The sequence below is a fragment of the Microtus pennsylvanicus genome, chromosome 12 (assembly GCF_037038515.1).
Source record: "Microtus pennsylvanicus isolate mMicPen1 chromosome 12, mMicPen1.hap1, whole genome shotgun sequence".
Lineage (NCBI taxonomy): Eukaryota > Metazoa > Chordata > Mammalia > Rodentia > Cricetidae > Microtus > Microtus pennsylvanicus.
Genome location: NC_134590.1, coordinates 34,176,720 through 34,192,051, shown reverse-complemented (window position 1 = coordinate 34,192,051; position 15,332 = coordinate 34,176,720). Strand labels below are relative to the sequence as shown.

General features: G+C 45.4%; 1 protein-coding gene across 19 annotated transcripts in view; it reads left to right on the top strand.

The window, feature by feature from the left end:
• Limch1 (LIM and calponin homology domains 1) overlaps positions 1–15,332 on the top strand; it is a 303,949-nt gene that overhangs the window by 200,071 nt on the left and 88,546 nt on the right. For all 19 annotated transcript variants that reach the window (XR_012907247.1, XR_012907248.1, XM_075943248.1 and 16 more), the window contains exon 4: positions 12,185–12,291. Coding sequence is in view for 17 of the 19 variants with exons in the window: in XM_075943248.1 (XP_075799363.1) it covers positions 12,185–12,291 (107 nt within the window). In the remaining 2 variants the exon portion in view is untranslated. The remainder of the gene's footprint in view (positions 1–12,184; positions 12,292–15,332) is intronic.

Sequence of the window (15,332 nt, the reverse complement as noted above, 5' to 3'; positions counted from 1 at the left end):
CTAAGAGAGGAGCTGGTGAAAGATGGCAGAGAGACAAAGGACTGAGAGGCAGGGGGCTTAGGAAAGCTTCTTCAAGGATGCGGAGGGAGCTGACGGAGGCCCAGAAGGGTTACCACCTGTGTCTAGTGGGCCAGTGGCTGCGGGAGCTCATGTATCTGTTGCTCCTCCAGATCCAGAACAGCACTGTTATGTCCAGTAGCCTTGAGGACGGAGCTGTCAATCAGCAACACCCCCCCCTGTCCCCCCCAAGCTGAGATATAAACACAAGAGTCACACCGGGGGGCAGACGATCAGTACCACTTCCCGTGAAGCTACCTAAAATGCATGGAGCAAGAGCTGCAGCCAAGTGGCTCTCGAATTAAACAGACCCAGCCATCCATTCCTGCCGCAGCTGGACGTCCACAGCATCCCCCACAGAGAGCCCCCCTCCCCCGACCACATGGTAGAGACAAACAGAACACATGTGTCTTACAGACAGGCTGTCTGCCACAGAAAGGATATCCCAAACTAGCTGAGCTGGGTGTATGCCCCATTTCTTGAAGCAACTTGCGGGGAGGAGGGGTTAGGAGTATCATATTAGCCAAGATCCCTTTATGTAGACACATGACGGGTTCTTCCTCAAGTACAGACCAGGAAGGTTTGATTCAGCCAACAAACATCTGTTTTATCTGTCCTGCTCCTTTTCTCTGCTCTTCGTTCTGTGATAGAATACTGGAGAGGACAGGCCAGGGAGTCAAACAGTCACGCTGGTCAAGAAAGGCAACATGGGGAGAGGGAAATGGGCAGAGGAAAAACAAGAGGCATTTGGAGGGAGAATGAGAAGCCTGCAGTGGGGAGAGCTAGTGTGCAGGAGGAGGATGGGGGTCAGAATCTGTCAGGCAGGGCTGAGTAACGAAAGCCTGGAAATTCCGGGTGTAAACAGGAATGGCCTCACTGGTCCTCAGACATGCCGTGTAGAACCCTGCCAGGGCCTTGGCATTGCTTGCTCCCCCACTTAGAGCCTACATGCTTCCTAGAACAATAGCTGGTGAGCAATTAGTAAGCACTCAATAAAAATGTGTGGATTGCATGATCCTAAGAGTGGGGGACACGTAACATGCCAAGGCTCTTGTGTGGTGTTACATAAGGAAAAAAAGTGCACAAAGCACTTAGAATGGGAATTTTTGACACACGGCAAGAATCCAATAAATGGTGTCCATATGATACTTACTTTGGGTAAATACTGTTCAAGCACTGATGAATGGTTTTCTGATTAAAAAGATGTAGCTGATAGGGGTTTTTTTTTGAGAAGTTCAAGGGAACAATGAGGTAAATCAACTTCCTAAAGTCAAGAAACTAGTGTAGAATAAAAGCAATAAAGTAAACTTAGAGAGAGACTTTGAGGACATTTAGCTGATCTCCCCCCACTTCCCGTGCTTATGAGCAGTTGACTCCTCAACCTCTGTGTGTTCAGTGGCCTCACTGTTCAGTCTTAGACCGAATAGATGTCCCCAGAGAGATGCGGCTCTTTGAGTAGTGGGCGTTCCAAATTAAACCCAGTTCCTTTTCTTTCACCAGCTCATCTTGTTCCTTAAGATCATTTCAGCTTTGGCAACAATGGGCACCACCTAAAATCTCCACCATTGCATCCCTGGCTCCTTAGATCACGCATCTTTCCTCCTCTTGATGCTTTTGAGTTACTTCTTCCCAAGGTCATTGAACAGGCTCTTTGGTGGACCAGATGCCTCCTTGACCAATGAGTCCCTCCCAGAGAACCACACACATTTGCCTAAGTTAGAGGGATGGTTCCAAGACTCCACAGGAACTGACTTAAGTTCTCCACAGTCTAGAGCTGTGCTCATTGCCTGCCTCCATCAACCTGAAAACTTACATTTTTTCCCCTTTCCTCCCTTCTGTTCTTTCTTTGGAAACCTACCATGCTTTTGCTCATTCCCCATCCATGGTTTTTTTTTTTTTTTTTTTTGGTTTGGTTTTGTACCCACCCAGATGTCACCTTTCTGGATTAAGTCCCTAAAGCCTCCCAGTTGCGGTAAGTTGCTCTTTCCTCTCAGTGGCAGAGCTGGTGTCCTCGTTAAGTGCTCCTGGCAAATAAAAATGCTTTGGTAGTCTGGCGAGTTCTGGTTGTTGTTGGATGCCAGCCAATCCCAGGAGTTTGACTGGAGCCGGTACGGACTGGGAAGGAACTGGGAACACGGCAGGTCCAGGAAACCCCAGCGTTCTATTCATTATGGGGGAAGTTCCTGGAGATGTTTGGTAATGTGTTCCTCAAGTTTTGAACTTTTTAGTTGCATATGTGTTGAAGGGAGTTTGCTTCACTTGGAGAAAACCTAACAAGAAACACATTTTAAAATGAGTTTTATAAGCAGGAATAGAAAAGTAACATTAATTTTAGCTGTTGACTTTTCTAACAAGATCTGGCCTTCTGTGATCTACTTCTACATCTTTTTGAGATATCCTATGGCTTATTAAGGTTTTATGGCAAGCTTGTATTATAGACAGAGTATTAGAATGATGATCCACGGTGATCACAATTTACATGTTTGTGGTTTTCACCTAATCTTTTCACTCATAGCAACTAAAAATGGCAGGGATGTGTTATTTTATTGAATTTTAAAATACCTGGCTGTGGTGAGGTTTCCTGAAGCCTGACTCTGCTTTGCTTTCACATTCTCTGAACTTCAAACCGTGTTGATCTTTCTCTAATTGAGGAAAAGAAATAAAACCAAGGCAAGCGGGTCCACCCTGCTGAGAGGACTCCACTCATGGCCAGGCTCCTCGATTACGGCCAGAAAGCGGCTTGCCCTGTACAATGGCTCAAGGAGATGGACGACTCTTCTTTTCTAGGTAGAAATGACTGCTCAGGGAAGTGAGACGCAGCAAGTGGTTTCTTGTTTGCCGTCAAAGAAGAAGTGAGCAACAGCCTTACGATGTGGATGGGACGGTGTAGCATTCCCTAGGGACTGCACTGGGTGGTGCCTTGCCGGCCCCTCCATCCTGAAGCACTGCCAAGGGCAAAGCAGGCCTCTTCTGTGGGCAGAGGCTGATGGGATCTGTGAGCCAACTGGAGCCAGGAGCCAGGAGCACCAGACTTCTGTGCTGTGTCTTCCTGCTGCAGGGTTTGCTCCATCGTGTAATTAATAGCCCTACACACATACCCTGGCTTACCTAGGCTTTTCTGAACTGAATTGGGAAGGATCGCTCGGGGGTTTGTTTTTGTGTAGTAATTGCCAATGAGGACTGACGTGCAAGCAACTACCTTGTACGCCACCTTTGCATATATTAGCCTGCTCCCAGGAGTGAGGCTGCCTGTAGGCGCCAGGGGCGACTGACAGTGGACAAGTGACAGCAGCGTCTCTCTCGTTTTGGTAATCCTCCATGTCACTGACGGTCTGTGCGCAGGGTCTCTCTTTTTCTTAGACGCATAAGCTGTTCTTCATTCTATTTTCCAGTCTTTGCTCAACCTGAGTGGGCAAAAATGCCCTGATAATGACCTCTGTTTCTCAGTCCTCACTCACCTTCAGGGAATACATTCTGAGATCCCCAGAAGATGCCAGAAAGCTCAGTTAGTACCAAACCCTGAGCATACTAGGTCCCCTCCCCCTCCAACACATACAGTCATGGTTGGATCTGAACTCGTGCTTTGACCACTCGTTCCCTAACTGGTGGTAGTGTTTCACAAGGCTGTGGAGCCTTTAGAGGGTGGTGCCTCTCTTGAAGATGCAGGTCAATAGTAAGAGGCAGGCCTCTGAAAGCTATAGCCCTGCCACTGATTCTGCCTTATGCTCAGATCCCTGGTTTACTCGAACGTGGACAGCTTCTATCTCACACTCCTGCCATCATGAGCTCCATGGTTTCTCAACCATGATGGGCTGAGGTCTCTGAAAGACGGGCCAAAGTAAACCTCTGCTCCTTTAAGTTGTCTGCCAGGTATTCTGTCATAGCGATGCAAATGTAACTAATACACATGCCGACCAATGATAAATTCGATATATAAAATAGTAAGTTGTTAATAAAAGCTAATGGTCAACAATTACGAGAACGTACTATAATGAATTTTCAGTGCTATTGCTCTTGTGCTTTGAGGCCGTTATGGATTAAGATGCAGATTGCTCAAGCTTGTGGTGGCTCTCCAGTTGTCCTGATAGCCAAGATGGCTTCAGAGTAACTCACATGTAGGTAGTGTATTTGGCGTGGGTACACGGACAAAGTGGTGACTCACATCCTGGGCTGGACAGAGTGATATGGTATAACACTTTATCACATTATGCAGAACAGCGTGCAATTTAAGGCTTATGATTTTTTTTATTTCTGGAGTTTTCCATTTTATATTTCCAGACCATAGTTACCTATGGGAATAGCTGAAACCTTGGAAAGCCAGCTCGAGAATTGGGGGAACTACTGTAACGAATGCCTGGAACAGGCCAGACTGTGCTTTTTAATGCATGTTTCCTGCAATTCTGGCATCCACATCTACAAGGCTGATAGCATCCTCCCCTTCCAGACTAGAGAGAGAGGTGAAGATTAGGAAGATTAGGAAGTCTAACCAAGAACACACAGCCAGAATGCAGATAGGGCTGAGGTTCTAGCAGAAGTCCTTCTGTCTCCAAAACTATTATTGCCGTGTTCCCTAGTGTCTGTTCTCTTATTTCCATTGTCTAATTTGATGCAAGACCTCTGTTTATGTGGGTTTTGAATTTTTGGTGTGTGTGTGTGTGTGTGTGTGTGTGTGTGTGTGTGTGTGTATAGATCAGAGAACAGCCTGTAGGAGTCTATTCTTTCCTTCCACCTCTTAGCTCCCTGGGATCAAGTCATCCAGGCCTCCAAGCTTGGCAGCAAAAGTCTTTACCCACTCAACCAGCTTTCCCTGTTTATGTGGATTTGGAACAAATCTAAAAACTTCTTGCTCTGAAGTTGCCAGAAAGATAGTACAGTCATGTCTCCACCAGGGCCCTAGAAAGCATTTTCATTTACTGGACATGCTCATAAATCAGTGGAACGGGAGAGCTCTGAGGCCTAACCAAGAAGTCAATGCATGGTGGCTGTACAAACAATGGTTCAAACACCTGTATTGATACCAGCCTGGTGACAACAGGCTCTTTCAGGAAGTCCGTGTTTGACTACAGTCCTTTCCGCTTGGTCAGGGTTACTGTCTGTCAGGAACACCCGGTTGTGACCCCAGTGGCTTTTAGGGCGTCCACTCAGAGCTAACAGTCTTCCTGCCTTGAATTTTGCAGAGTTGGTTTTGCCAGTAAAGTCCCAACCCTTCTAGCTGAATCTACTTTTATAAACTTGAAAACTTTCCCCACATATGTCCTGGTGAGAAAACACTTCAGGAAAAGGTGTTAGGTTGTTGCAGTGAATAACTGAACACTTTTCGCCTGAGGTGTGGTGAGCTAAATATCACTTGTGGGCCAAACCCTGCCCGGAGTCCGCCTGTTTAAGCGCCATGTGTTGTGAGCCCCTGTGAGCCCAGGTTAACTGATTCCATGGGTTCTCTTGTGATGTCCTTGACCCCTCTGGCTCCTACAATCCTTTCTCCCCCTCCCTTCAGCAGGATTCCCCAGCTTGGCCTGATGTTTGGCTGTGCGTCTCTGCATCTGTTTCCATCAGTTGCTGGATGAAGCCTCTCTGATGACTGTTAGGTACCGTTCTAAGAGTATAGCAGGATATCATTAGGCAGCGTTACATTGACATTTTCCCCTCCAGTTGTGTTTGATCCCCTCCAGCCTGTGGGTCCTGGCGCTCCAGGCAGTGTCGGGGTGGGCTCGTTCTCATGGCAGGAGTCTTGGGATGGGCCAGTCATTGGTTGGTCACTCTCACAGTCTCTGTGCCACCCTTACCAGCACATCCCATAGGGAGACCAGACTGTCGTCGAAGGTTATGTGGCTGGGTTGGTGTCCCGATCCCTCTCCTGGATTACATGAGATGACCAGTTCAGCTACATATTTAGAGTTGCCAGGTATGTTAGCTAGGGTCATCCTTGTAGATTCCTTGTAGATTTCACTTGCACCAGGTTTATACCTGACCCCAAAGGGCCCCCCTTTTCCAGTCAGCTCTTTCAGTGCTTCCCCCAACCTCTACTGCCAGCCTCTCCTCTCCTTCCAGTCCCTCCCCCCACCTCCCCTCCGCTCCCCTCTCCATTCCTCCTCCTCGGTTTCTTCTCTTCAGAAAAGTGCAGGCCTCCCATGGATGTCAACCTGCCGTGGAGTATCAGGTTGCAGTAAGACTAGGTACTCTCTCTCCTGTTAAGGCTGGATGAGGCAACCTGGCAAGAGAAAATGATCCCAAAAGCAGGCAGCAGAGTCAGAGACAGCCCCCTGCTCCCACTGTTAGGAGTCCCACAAGAAGACCAAGCTACACAACTGTAACCTATCTGCAGGGAGCCTAGACAGTCCCATGCAGACTCCTTGACTGTTGGCTCAGTCTCTGTACTCATCAGTTCTTCATATTTTGCTGTTTATATATATCTCTCTCTAAACACAGAAAACCGCATGTACAGTCTCTCCATTCCTGTCTTTTGCTCTGTGCCCCCCCCTCTTCTCACATGTGAAGATACTTGTGTGTAAACAGACGTGCATAGACAATTTTCTTTTTGAGCCATTTAAAAGTTGTGTTGTAGATGCAACACACCCTTAAATAATCCAGATGTGTACTTAAAAATATGATGTCCACTGCCTGCACTGCATCGCCATTGCCACACCTCGGAAAGTTAACGCCCAATCCGTAGTTTATTCAATAGTCTGCCATATTTAACTACACAGCTTTATTTACCTTTCCTTCTGGAATCTAGTGTCCAGTTAAGGCTCATATATTTAGTCAGTATACATATTTAATTACCAGGTTTTTTACAGTGACTTTTTTAAAGTCCCTAGAAAGCTCCCCAAAAGATTTCTTAATGGAATTATTGGCTGTGTGCAAGTGAGAACCATTTGATAGTCGCTGTAGTAAATCTGTGTCTCCCGCTTCTCCTGTGGGATTGAGATGCTGTTAAATGGTTTAGCTCTGATCTTGAGCTACTAAGATGAGGGCTTCGCTTGAAATTTTAAATGCGGAGCCGTCTCAGTGTGGCGAGAAGGCAGATGAGAAAGTACAGGATGTGTCCTTTGTAATTAAGAACACGGTCGTTCTTGCCTGCTCCAGTGGCTGGCCTCTGTTAGCTCTTGGCTCCGTGGCTCTTCCTTCTGGCGTTGCCTCTGCCTAGGATTTGGCTCTTCTCCAGCGTCATTAGGTTACAGCAAGGAGTTGGAAACAGACCTGCACTTATTTAAATCTTCCAGCCCAAATTGTCCCTGCTGGCTGCCATACAGAGCTTGTATGTTTGTAGGCTGTGTGCTGAATGCTGCACTGTGTTGCAGGGTGCCCGTGTGCATCTGGGGCTGTGCATAGGAAGAATACCTCCTTGTTTGTACTCATGATCCAGGGTGCCATAGTCCTAGGGGACTGCATTTTGTGCTCGCTGGTGATTCCTAGAGAGCACCAGCTCACTTCCTCACTTTCCTGAAAGGCACTCACTTCAATCCAAAAGACACTCAGATGCCCACTGGAGCCCACCTGGCATCTGAACAGGGCACTGCCTTGTTTAGGGTTGCTTTCCTTGGTAAAGGGTATGTTTACTCCGCTGAGATATGGGCCTGCAAAGCAGGGTCCTTATTTTAAGCATGGCAGCCTCAGAACCATTGGTGTCTTTGAGAAATTTCAAAGCCAAAAAGAATGGGAGTCAGTGGATAGGGGCGGGGGGGGGTGCGAAGAGAGGGATGAAAGGAGGGGGAGGGAGGAAGGATGGAAGAGAACATACTTGTGTTCTGGTGGGAGGCAAACAGGAAAGAGAAAAACTGAGAGGGGGATGGAGGCATAGAGGGAAAGAGGAAGAGACCGAGAGAAGGAGGAGGGCGGTAATTTCAGGATGGATGAGTAAGCGGAAACTGCTAGAAACTGGAGAGGTGGGAGCATGAACTGCTGCTTTGGGGGCTTAGCGTTTTTACCTCTGGAGAATCCCCGGTCCATCTTTCATCTTTGTTTTTTTTTTAATTTTTATTTATTTATTTATTTATTTATTTATTTAAGATTTCTGCCTCCTCCCCTCCACCGCCTTCCATATCCCTTCCCCTCCCCCAATCAAGTCCCCCTCCCTCATCAGCCCGAAGAGCAGTCCAGGTTCCCTGCCTTGTGGGAAGTCCAAGGACCTCCTACCTCCTTCCAGGTCTAGTAAGGTGAGCATCCAAACTGCCTAGGCTCCTACAAAGCCAGTACGTGCAGTAGGATCAAAACCCAGTGTCTTTGTTCTTGACTTCTCAGCAGTCCTCATTGTCCGCTATGTTCAGCGAGTCCGGTTTTATCCCATGCTTTTTCAGACCCAGGCCAGCTGGCCTTGTTGAGTTCCCGATAGATCATCCCCAATGTCTCAGTAAGTGGGTGCACCCCTCGCGGTCCTGAGTTCCTTGCTTGTGCTCTCTCTCCTTCTGCTCCTGATTTGGACCTTGGGATTTCAGTCTGGTGTTCCAATTTAGGTCTCTGTCTGCTTTCATTGCCCGATGAAAGTTAATCTCCAGGAGGATGACTATATGTCTTTCTTTGGGTTCACCTTCTTATTTAGCTTCTCTAGGATCACGAATTATAGGCTCAATATCCTTTATTTATGGCTAGAAACCAAATATGAGTGAGTATATCCCATGTTCCTCTTTTTGGGTCTGGCTTACCTCACTCAGGATAGTGTTTTCTATTTCTGTCCATTTGCATGCAAAATTCAAGAAGTCATTGTTTTTTACTGCTGAGTAGTACTCTAATATGTATATATTCCATACTTTCTTCATCCATTCTTCCGTTCAAGGGCATCTAGGTTGTTTCCAGGTTCTGGCTATTACAAATAATACTGCTATGAACATAGTTGAACAAATGCCCTTGTCATATGATCGGGCATCTCTTGGGTATATTCCCAAGAGTGGTATTGCTGGGTCCAGAGGTAGGTTGATCCCGAATTTCCTGAGAAACCGCCACACTGCTTTTCAAAGTGGTTGCACAAGTTTGCATTCCCACCAGCAATGGATGAGTGTACCCCTTTCTCCACAACCTCTCCAGCAAAGGCTATCATTGGTGTTTTTGATTTTAGCCATTCTGGCAGGTGTAAGATGGTATCTTAAAGTTGTCTTGATTTGCATTTCCCTGATCGCTAAGGAAGTTGAGCATGACCTTAAGTGTCTTTTGGCCATTTGAACTTCTTCTGTTGAGAATTTTCTGTTCAGCTCAGTGCCCCATTTTATAATTGGGTTGATTAGTTTTTTACAGTCTAGTTTCTTGAGTTCTTTATATATTTTGGAAATCAGACCTTTGTCAGCCCGGTCCATCTTTGTGATGAGTTAGCTGGGATGCAGGCTTCGCTAGTTGGTTCAGCATGATGTATAACTGCTCTGTGTCTCAGCTGCCCCTGACTCCTGCAGCCTCTTTTCTGGATCTGTGAGACCCGCTGCAATCAGTCCTCTGTGGCCCCATTGCCCTCTGGTACTGACCTTGAATTCCATGCTTGGATTCTTCAGATATACCACACTGTTTTGCACCCTGCGTTTTTTGCTGATTGTAATCTTGGAACTTTACATAATTGTTCAGACTGCAGAGCACTCATCTCTCAGTTGAGGATAGAGTGTACAGGGATTAACAGAGTTAATATAGTAAATGCAGCCTTTGGAAGGATGTTGGTCACATGACATGGGCCATAGAAATGTCAGCAACTTTCTACTGTTGCTCTTTAGAGCCCACGCGTGTTAATTTTTTATTGCCACATTAACAATTACCATAAACTAGCATCCCAGAGCAATACCCATTTATTACCTCACATTGTTTCTAGATTAGATGTCTGGATGCCAGGGCTCTTTGCTCAGAATATCACAGGGCTGAAATCAAGATGACTGCAAGGCTGAGACCCGGAGCATCTCCCAAGCCTGTCCCAAGTTCATGGCAGTTAACTGAATTCAAGCCTTTGCAGCAATGGAGTTCAGGGCCAGCGAGAACTCTTATATCACCTTCTGTTTAAAAGCTCCCTAATTACCTCAGTGCCAATCAGATAATCTTCCTCTCAGTTAACTTCGAGGCAGTTGTTATTGCCATAACCTGATCACAGTCATGGGTTTCACTTGTTCGCAAGGGGAGATTGCCTCTGGTGTGTCCATCTTAGGGGCCTGAGAGTCCTGCCTACACCCTGGGTAATCAAAAATCCCACCTTTGCTGATCCCTTTGAACTATTTGGGATGAACTGAGTAATCACCACCCTGAGTTGACTTGTTCACAGAGCAGTTTCTGTCAGCACTCAGAGGGTTTCTCATTGATGTGGCTCCTGGAACTGATACTCCTTGTCCTATAAGGTTTTACAAGTTGATGGAGCTGATCGTGCCTTTTGAAGTCTCTTGAGAAGAGGACAATTAGAGATTCGTAGCAGTAAATCTGCTGGCCAGTTAGTTGTCCCGGGGTCTTCAGAGGGTGACCCACAACTTGCATTCCCTTTCAGAGCCATTCATTTACTCCTCAGGCCTCTCATAGATGCGCAGCCCAGCTGGAGCCTCCTTCGCTGAGAGTGTAACTGTCAGGCAGTCCTGTGCCTCTGCTGGTGCACAGTAAACCTGTGCCTGACAGGGAATGACGAGGGTCTTTGCGTTGTTTTCACAAGTTTTTCTTGCTCTCAGTTTCCTTCACAATCGAGTCTAGATTTCTTTTTTAAATTATTACTATTTTTTTTTTAGCAAAGTAGTGGCGTTCTCGTGACATCTTCATGTATAGCATTGTAGCTTGGGCTCTGCTCTTCTCCCACATTCCCTCTATTTGCCATTTCTTTCTTTTCCCACACACTCAGAGAGGGCAATGGAGTCAATGTGACATGAAATATGGGACTAGGTTGCTTTTATCTTTAATTCATCTTACATTCCGTTAAAAATATATTTTTAGCCAAAGCCCATAATGAATGTATGAAGAGTATAAAAATCCAAAAATGATATATTTAAGTCAATTAATAAGAAAAACAAAGATGAGAACACCTTAGGCAACAAAATCTTTTATTATCTTCAAATTATTTATTATTACAATGTCCTATTTTATGTGTGTGCTGTATGTTTTTGTGCACATGTATGCATGCAGTTGGAAGTTCACATGTGAACACATGGATTGTGGAGGCCAGAGGTCAGTGTTATGCATCTTCCCCTATCAATGTTTATTAGTTACTTTTCTATTGTTATAAAATGCCATGGCCAACAAAACATATAAAAGAAAGTGTTACGTTGGGCTTATGGTTTCTGAAGGTTAGAATCCATGAGGACAGTGCAGAGACAAGGCAGCAGGGACAAGTGAGAGCTCACATCTTGACCGTAATCAGGAGGCAGAGAAAGCGCACTGGAATGATGGGAGTCTTTAGAGCCTCACAGCCCAGCCCCAGTGACACACTGCTTGCAACAAGGCCACACCTCCTACTCCTTCTCAAACACTTCCGCTACTGGGGACCAACCTTGCAAATATATGAGCCTATGGGACTGTTCTCATTCAAACCAATACAGCTGTCCTCCTCCTCCCTCTCCTCCCCCTCCTCCTCCTCCTCTTCCTCTTCCTCCTCCTCTTCCTCCTCCTCCTCCTCCTCCTCATCATCATCATTATTGGAGACAAGATCTCTCTTGAACCTAGAGCTCACCAGTAAGCACTTGGATTTCAGGCATATGCTATCATGACTGGTTTTTTCCTTGGGCACTGGGGATCTGAACTGAGGTCCTCATGCTTGCACAGCAAACACCCAACAGATAAACCTTTACCCCTGCTCTAATTCTATTTTTAAAGCATCTATTGATACCAGGTTCTAAGCAATAAGGCATGGGGAAATGATTTAGGAGCAATGGAAAATACCTGACTGTCTTGAGTACTGTTTCTTAAAAGAAAATGGTAAATTCTCTTTGTAGCAGCATTTGACTTGCAGTTGTTTACAAATGTATCAAGCTAAAGGGAAAAAAAATTGGCATGGCTAGGACTTTGGAAATCTGAAGTGTCTGTTTATTCTGGTGTTTCCTAACTACAGTTTTGTTGTGTGACACACCATGATTTCGATGTGACTTTAGCAGCCATGATGGCTGGCATCTTGACAGCAATTTGGACTATCATGAAATGGGACTATGTCAAAAATGATCTAAAGTGACACCTGGGCTTCTTTTCTTCCTTCCAGGACAATACCATCTTATTCTTGAGAGGCTGCAAAGAGCTTGGCCTTAAAGAGTCTCAACTCTTTGACCCAAGTGACCTCCAGGATACGTCCAACAGGGCCACTGTCAAGTGAGTAATGCCTGGTTTATGTTTAAAGGAAACCCTTGATGTTTGGATACACAGTTTCGAGAGGATGTTGTACGTGCTAAGAGGTAGAAGATTACACATACCTAATAAAATAAAAATGCACAAGCAACAGTCAAGCTTTCGCAGCAGGACCCAGTGTCTTCTCCTCTGTGTGGAGCTCCGATTCTGAACTAATGTAGTTTTTCAAGTGAATATAGAAGCAGAATTTTGAAGAAGAGAAAATGGTAAGTAGAGTTTAGAAGCAAGGCTACAGCAAAATATGTACAAAATCTATGGGCCTTAAGCATCACCCCTTTAATTGGCTCCAGTGGGACAGTTGAATAAGCCCTTGGCAGACTGCACTCAAACAGATTGACCGCTGTTGATGGTGGGGTGTGCGGGAGATTTTCTTGTTTGTGACAGTGATTAAGCTTTTCAGAGGTGGATCATTGGCCTTTCGGCCATTTCTACCTGCATCTATTTAGTGAATCACATTTGGGGGCAAAGAATTCTTGCAATAGGATGAGTTTCTATATAAAGAGATAGCTCATGAGCAGAGTACAAAGATCCATACTTAGGAGGTGGCAAAAATAAATTGCCAGTAGTTCAGGGCTTCTTCAGAGCCTGCAATGTCATAGAAAGCAATTGTCGTTTTATTCAGAGTGTGGAGTATGAGTATAGTTGAACAATAAGCTGGGTTCTCCCCTGGGACCAGAGAGATGGCACAATTGTTAAGAGTGGGTAACACTCTTGCAGAGGATCCCGGTTCAGTTCCCAAGTTCCCAGCACCCGTGCTAGGCAACTTACAACCTCCTATCACTCCAGCTCCAGAGCAACAGGCTCTCTCTTCTAGCCTCCATGGGCACCTGCATTCATGTGCACATACCCATACACTGATATAAACATATACATACACATACACTGATATACACATATACATATATACCCATATACTGATATACACATATACATACCCATACACTGATATAAACATATACATACACATACACTGATATACACATATACATATATACCCATACACTGATATACACATATACATATCCATACACTGATATATACATATACATACCCATACACTGATATACACACATACATATACATACACATAAACTGATATATACATATACATACCCATACACTGATATACACACATACATATACATACCCATACACTGACATAAACATATACATATAATTAAAAAATAAGTCTTTTGAAAAATATCTAAAAGTAGGGTAGGCACCATAGTCTGTAAACTTAGCACTTAGGAAGCAGAGGCAGGAGAATCTCTACAGGACTAAGGCCAGCCTGGTTTATATAATGCATGCACTGAAGAAACGAGAGCTCCGTAAGGGTGAAGTGTTGCAGACAACAGCAGTAGCAACAAAAGTCAATAAGCTGAGTTAAGTCGAGAGGATCTGAGATTTGATGATTGGGGCAGTGCCGTTTGATCACGGAAGAGCACAATAGGGAAAGAAGCCATGATTTAGAGTTGTTCTTTTTTTCTATTCTCCGACCTTGATTTCATAATTATGATGATGGGAGACTTGAAACTACTGAATGAGTTGAAGATAGGAAGTTTACAGTGGATTTGATGATTCGTGACTTGGGAAGAAGAAGAGTCAGCCATGGTTGATGATCGAAAGTTACTTCTGCGTTTTTCACGCGCCATTCTTTAGTATTTCTCACGGAAAGTGGATGTTAGGTGAAAAAAGCAAACCAAAGGTGTAATACTTCACTGTAGAAGCCTCCATAGGCCTCGCTGTAAAAATCACACGCTCCATTTGTTACTGAGCCTAAATCCGGCCTCTGCTAAGTTCTGCTTCACGTTGGGAAATCACTTAAGTTCTGCCTCATCTCGTATTTCTAGTGTCACCTGCGTGGCAAGTGACCAGAAACAACAGCAACTGTGCAGCACCCTAGGTAATAGTAACAGTCACACACACACTGTGCAGAACCCTGGGTACTAATAACAGTGACACACACACACACACACACACACACACTGTGCAGCACCCTGGGTACTAATAACAGTGACACACACACACACACACACACACACACACACACACTGTGCAGCACCCTGGGTACTAATAACAGTGACACATACACACACACACACACACACACACACTGTGCAGCACCCTGGGTACTAATAACAGTGGCACACACACACACACACACACACACACACACACACACACACACACACACACTGTGCAGCACCCTGGGTACTAATAACAGTGACACACACACACACACACACTGTGCAGCACCCTGGGTACTAATAACAGTGACACACACACACACACACACACACACACACACTGTGCAGCACCCTGGGTACTAATAACAGTGACACATACACACACACACACACACACTGTGCAGCACCCTGGGTACTAATAACAGTGACACACACACACACACTGTGCAGCACCCTAGGTACTAATAACAGTCACACACACATTGCTCAGAGGGTGAAGGCAAACTTACTCTGGTGGATTACTCTAGATCCTTTTTTTTAATTCTTAAATTTTGGCCACCTTTAAACAATAAATTACCAGAGCAGAAGAATTTTGAGGCCTGTTGGTTTCAGAAACTAAAACAGAAACCCAGATCATTGCTCATCTATGACAATCGGGGGGTCAGAAATCTGGGTGGAGCTCCCGGTCTGGAGCTGCCTGAACCTACACTCTCATCTACAGAGTAAGACTGGATCCAGTAGTTCCAGATGTGGCTTGGTCATTGCAGACCCGGGGGAAGAAGGCAATCAAGGGTTATATTAACTCAGAGGCTCTGGAAGCAACCAGCTGGGAAAAAGTCACCTGGGCCAGTCACAAGTGCTCACAGTCCCTTTGTTATGGCAAGCATCTTCATCTTTTCTTGCCCTTTTGAGCTTTCCTTTTGTCTGTCCTCTCCTTCCTCTGCCTCCCACCTCCCTTCCCGGTTTCATCCTTTCTCTCATCTGCCTCCCCTTTTGCATTTCTTCTCCGTCTCTTTCCTTTTAAAGATGTCCTCCCCT